Source organism: Branchiostoma floridae, chromosome 7 (genome assembly GCF_000003815.2).
Source record: "Branchiostoma floridae strain S238N-H82 chromosome 7, Bfl_VNyyK, whole genome shotgun sequence".
Lineage (NCBI taxonomy): Eukaryota > Metazoa > Chordata > Leptocardii > Amphioxiformes > Branchiostomatidae > Branchiostoma > Branchiostoma floridae.
The window spans coordinates 24,805,572-24,811,494 of NC_049985.1; the positions used below are offsets into that span (position 1 = coordinate 24,805,572).

The window sequence follows — 5,923 nt, forward strand, 5'->3', positions numbered from 1 at the left end:
GTAAAGTGTTTAAGTTACTTTGTATTAATCAATTACTGTAAATGCATTTAAGTTCGCGGGGATTTGATTTCGCGGTATAGGGAAAAATGACTTTTCGCGGTGGTTTTAAGTTCGCGGTAACACCATAGACTGCAGTCAAATACCATAATAGAAAAATGTTCGCGGTGGTTTTAAGTTCGCAGTGAAGTGGACACCGCGAAAACTCGAACATTAATCCACCGCGAACATTTCTGCATTCACAGTATTTTATTTATTTATTTTCCCGTGAAATCCCCCCTCCACTGGTCTTCTAGGAAGAGCGGCTAAGACCGACAGGGCTATTCCAGTCAAAATAAAGGGTATTGATTGATTGATTGATTGATTGATTGATTGTTTTCTTTTGTCTACAGGTTCCTCTTGCCCTGCATTGAGCTCATTGGACAACGGCGTTCTGTATGGAGGAACGTTGTACGGAGACACACTCCATGTCGTCTGTAATCCCGGACACGAGATCGACCAAACCCGAGGAAACGACATGTACAAATCATCCATGTACACGGTTGGTCAGAGAAACTCTACCTCCAAGGCCGCGCGGGCTGCAACATCTTTTGCCCTCACGTGCCAGGCAGACAGTACATGGGATAGCAGTCAGCCGTCATGCAAAGGTACATATCCAAGATACAAGTCATATAACAAACATGTTGCATATCTATATGTTCATATATAAACATATATTGATAATGTATATTACTGCAGTGACGAAAGTTTTGACTTGATATGAAAATTTGAGTTGCAAAATATAATTAAATCTATGTCCTTTTTTGATATCTAATCTAATCTATCAAAATCATATCTAGTTGCTTACGTAACCACTATTCTGGTGTTCTTAAGTTCTTTTCACATAGCTTGAGGGGAAAGAGACAGACAGTCCACTGGAACAGCTTAGTCAGAATATTTACACAAGTAACAGTATTAAAGGAAAGCTAAGCAATATCAGATTGTTAAAAGTGTAAATAATCAATTTTGGCAATTTGTACAATATTGACATCTAATGCACTATTTTAACACATTTACATCATTATTTCATAAATTGAGCCATTATAAATGGCGCAGAAACAAGTTGTACGGGGATTCTTTATCAAGGCCTAATTTTTTTTTTTTTTTGGGGGGGGGGGTCCAATAATAAGGAATATCCTCGTGCGACTTGTCTGTAGGCCGTTTTTTAGTCAAATGACAAAATAATTATGTAAATGTGGGAATACAGTGTGGTAGATGTCAATATTACATAGATTGCCTTAACCAGAATATGTCCACTTTAATCGCTGTAAAATTGCTTAGGTTGCCTTTACCATTTATGATCTATGTTTTCCACAGCTACACAGTGCTCCCCATTGGACCTTCCGAGCAATGGTACTTTGTCAGGGGGGAACAGTTACCTCGACACTGTGACCTTCCTTTGTGATGCTGGGTACGAGATCAGGGGTAGCCACACACGCACCTGCATGGCAGACGGCACGTGGTCAGGGATTCAAGCTACTTGTGTCTGTGAGTAAATTGTGTCTGATTTGAGCATAAATGTCTCAAACAACAATTAAAACAGCCTCCTACGGCGAAACCGCCTGTCTGGATGTACCCTACTTTCTCAATCGTCACCCTTAGTTCCTGACCGCCCTGCTCATAAATATTAATGACCTTACCATTATATATGCGAAACCCCTTTTGAAAACTTAAAGGCCTATTCTCTGATTGGATGACAGCTGGTTTTGGGGACGTCTACCGGAAAGCAGTGCAAGTAATATAGAATGAAATTGTTCTCAGTTGCGCCCGACGAATTTTTTATGAATACATATATTAGTATATATTTTACTCAATATAGCATGCGATACGTATTTATCATTTACAGTGAAACAGTGCGCTTGTCTGGAGGCCCCTCCCTTTGGCAGTATTGCTGGGCCAGTCGGCTGTTATGTAAGTGACACCGTAACGTTCTCTTGCGACCCTGGGTACGAACTGCAGGGCAGCGCCTTCCGGTCATGTCAAACAACCCAACAGTGGACGGGATCACAGCCTTTCTGTGTCAGTAAGTAGTCCACTTCTAACTACATGTAGTCCACGATAAGTACGCACTAGGGGTAGTACCAGACGGGCATTCTCCTACGCAAAGGCGAAACAGAGTCGTCAGAGGGACTCCACCTGTTTTCACCTCTGCTTGCCTGAGGTTAATATATGGGTACCGGGGGCGTCGCCACAAACCAGCTGCCAGCCAATCAGAGAACAGGCGATGAGAGAGCTTTCAACAGGCTAAAGCTGTCCCGCAATGGCCGCTGGGAAGCTATCAGCCAATCATGTTACGTATTACCATGGCTTTGTTTGCTCACCATGCCGACGCCCGATCCCCAACGGCTGACTGCCCATATAAGAGTAAGCTCATTAATATTCATAAGCAAGGCACCCCTAATAACCGAATACTGTGGCTGAGTTGTCAGGGGTGATATCATAGGCTTTGCCGTGATTGTCAACCCTGAGTGTGAGGATATCATAGGCTTTGCCATGTCAACCCTGAGTGTGAGGATGCCGACGGGAGACCTGGCGTATTCCCGTCTTGTAGCCAGCGAAAGGGTATTTTACCCCGTAAGGGACGGTATCCCTCAGTCGTGTGTAAACATGTGCGAACATGTGTGATCACGTCGACCGATGATGATGATGATGATGATGATGATAATGATGATGATGATGGTGGTGGTGGTACCGGTACAAAACCTTTTTTTCTTGTTGGACAGGTCCTGAAAAAACCCAGTGGACGGGATGTTGGGCCGATTAAAAAATGAACAGATTATACCGGCACTACGGTGGCAGGCGTTCACGTGTATTTTTAGGCTTATTGGTTCAAGAAACTGTCACTTTATTGTTAATGTTCACAGAGATACAGTGCCCACCACTCAACGCTCCAGCCAACGGAATGAAGTTCGGCGGAAATGAGTACCTGGAGACAGTTACCTTCGCTTGTACCACAGGGTATGAGATCGTAGGTACCAGCACTTTGGTATGCCAGGCCGACCAAACGTGGAGCGACACAGTACCAACGTGTGTCCGTGAGTTAAGCTTAAATTTTCCTTTGTAATAAGAATATCCAGGTGTTGCAATATTTTTCCTATCATGTTGTTATGGGCAAACATCCCAATATACCATCATAATAGCGGGAAGGTTTGTCTGAGTTGACAAATTATGAAAAATCTAATTCTCCAAGTCAGTAATTAGACTTACTGGAATTTTCAAGTTTCTGACCAATGAAATTTATTCACGTGTGACATCATCAGTGGGTCGTAATTTGTTGGAAGGTCCAGTTCGGGGGGGGGGGGGGTCAATTGCAACTTTTAAGAACTTTGATTCATTGCTGACGGCACGCGTGAAGAGTGAAAGGTTGAGTGAATCAGTAGAAAATTCTGGTTAGTTTATCTTTCGAGTTGGAAAACAGTTTAATCTTATAGCATCGAATAAAGAAACTCATATAAAAATAGAAACAAAATTGGAGGGACATGAACTTCTTTCCGTTGTGAAAAACGGACAGCACTGGAGATTGAACTCCATCTGGCAAAAAGAGGACGGATGAAGATGATAATAATGATGAGCATTGAATAATGACAATGAATCTTTAGTTTCATGTTCTTGCATGCTCTTGTAAATGCAGTAGTTACATAAAACGTTTCTGTGAAGAACCTTTACAGTGTCAGTAGGAGAGACAAAACAACTAAGGCTATGCTACACAATAAGTGCATCTATCGTTTACAAAATAGTCAAATATGTAATGCTATACTATTCTACAATTTACATGTCTCTTTCCTCTTCTTGAAACAAGTGATAATGAAGAGTTTTTGTAGTACAATGTTGATTTTATTATGTATACAAATAGTTCATCTTTTACTAGTATACACATGCCCCTATGGTCTTATAGAATCATGGCTTATGTGATAGGTTCTCAGTGCCCCATACTACAAGCCCCGGCTAACGGTGACGTCACGGGAAGTAATGAATACGGAAGCACCGCTACCTTTAACTGTGAGGTGGGGTATCGGCTGGAGGGCAGCGCTACAAGGACATGCATGGCGAGCAAGACATGGAGCGGGATAGAGACGTCATGTGTCTGTAGGTTACGCTGATTTGCATACCATCTGTTAAGCTAAGGGCACAACCCGCCGTACGTGCGATTTGTCCGTACGTTTTTTTTTGGGGGGGGGGGGGAGGCCACGTCCGCCGCTTTTTTCTGAAAACGTTCAGGCTGTACAGGGCAGGCGCGTCGCCCGTACTGGCACGTACGGGGGGCGAATTCGGGAGCTAGCTCGATGGCACGCAAAGTTTTGCCTGCACTTAAAGTTCTACGGCGTGTCTGCGTGCTCCAAAATCCGTCAGAGTCCCTACGAGTTCGTACGGAGGTGGTATTTACCACTTGCGGGTCCCCAAAGATTGCCCACGTTTTGGCACGTAGACAGCACGTATTTGTACGGCGGGTTGTGCCCTTAGCTTTAGTATCGGCACAAAAGAATTGGATTATTAACTTTGTTTGATGTTCTGTATACCAAATTGACGTAAAATGATTGATTGATTGAATCGTTGCCATCCACGCCCGTACAAACAGATAAAGATACAGATACGAATGCAAGGAAATTTCGGCACGTATTCGTGACTCACGTGTGCTTTTATAAACACTATAGGAAATGTATTGAAGTAGCGAGCGCTTATATTTTAATGCAATGAAAATATTTTGAGTGCCATGTGATGATTATCTTACTGCGTTAGTAAGAAATTTAGAACTTTTAACTCTGTTCAAGTGAAAACCTGCCCACCACTTCACGCCCCTGACCATGGCTCAGTGAGTGGAGGCAACAGTTACGGCGACGTGGTGACGTACTCCTGTGAGACCGGGTACGACATGTTAGGCACGCCTTCTAGAACCTGTCAGGACAGCCAACAGTGGAGCGGCAACCAGCCTTACTGTTTGAGTAAGTCTTATTTTTTTACTGGAAATCTCAGTGCCATAGCACGCCTAAGTAAGAATTACCTTTTTAGGACGCCATCCTCAATTACAAGAATCTGAATATTTGCAAATGCACAAAGAGCAAGCGCTTTACGAATACAGTATCAGTATAAAAGAGCGAACAAATGCAACCGCAAAACATTCGAATATTCTAAGATAAACAAAAGTACCCTCTGCGTGGATGGTTGTTAAATGCCTAGTTTGTTTATCTTTTTTCTGACATATACATGCCACATCATCGATTTTTTTCCTTAAAACGGTCATCTGCAAGCAGTGGCGTTTTTTGACATTTGATTGATCTATACTACATCTCAGAGAGAGCCCGTCCTTCTACGCAGGGACATCCATCAGCGAAACCGCCTGTCCGGACGATCCTGCTTCTTCAGCCGTCACTCTTATACTTCCTGGAGACCCCCCACCACCCCCACCCCCCCAACCAGCTGTCAGCCAATCAGAGAATACACCTTTCAGTTTTCAAAAGAGGTCTCGCATGTATAAGGATAAGCTCATTAATATTTATAAGCAGGGCGGTCAGGAACTAAGAGTGACGGTTGAGAAAGCAGGGTACATCCAGGCAGGCGGGTTTGCCGTTGGATGTCCCAGCGTAGGAGGATTAGAGAGCCAAACTACACATTGTTCCATTCTGCAGAGGTCCACTGTAACACTCTGAACCCACCGACCGCCGGTTCCATTTTGGGCGGCAATGAGTACGGAGAGAGTGTCCAGTTCAGCTGTTGGTTGGGCCACACACTGACCGGCAACAGAAACAGGACATGTCAGGAGGACGGGCTATGGAGTGGACAACAGCCCTCCTGTGTAGGTAAGACTAAGAAAACAACCTCTTTATTAGACTAGTCAAACTATAATTTCCCACACAAAAATTAGACTCACCCAAATTTTGGACTGAACAGC

At 43.6% G+C, this 5,923-nt stretch overlaps 1 protein-coding gene across 1 annotated transcript; it reads left to right on the plus strand.

Annotated features, from left to right (window-relative positions):
- Nucleotides 1-2,550: 2,550 nt before the first annotated feature.
- On the plus strand, nt 2,551-5,866 carry LOC118420224 (sushi repeat-containing protein SRPX2-like). The gene is made up of 5 exons (XM_035826943.1): nt 2,551-2,620; nt 2,901-3,071; nt 3,952-4,122; nt 4,806-4,976; nt 5,661-5,866. Exons 1-5 carry the CDS (start codon nt 2,551-2,553, stop codon nt 5,864-5,866), a joined length of 789 nt encoding a protein of 262 aa, XP_035682836.1.
- The last annotated feature ends 57 nt before the right edge of the window (nt 5,867-5,923 follow it).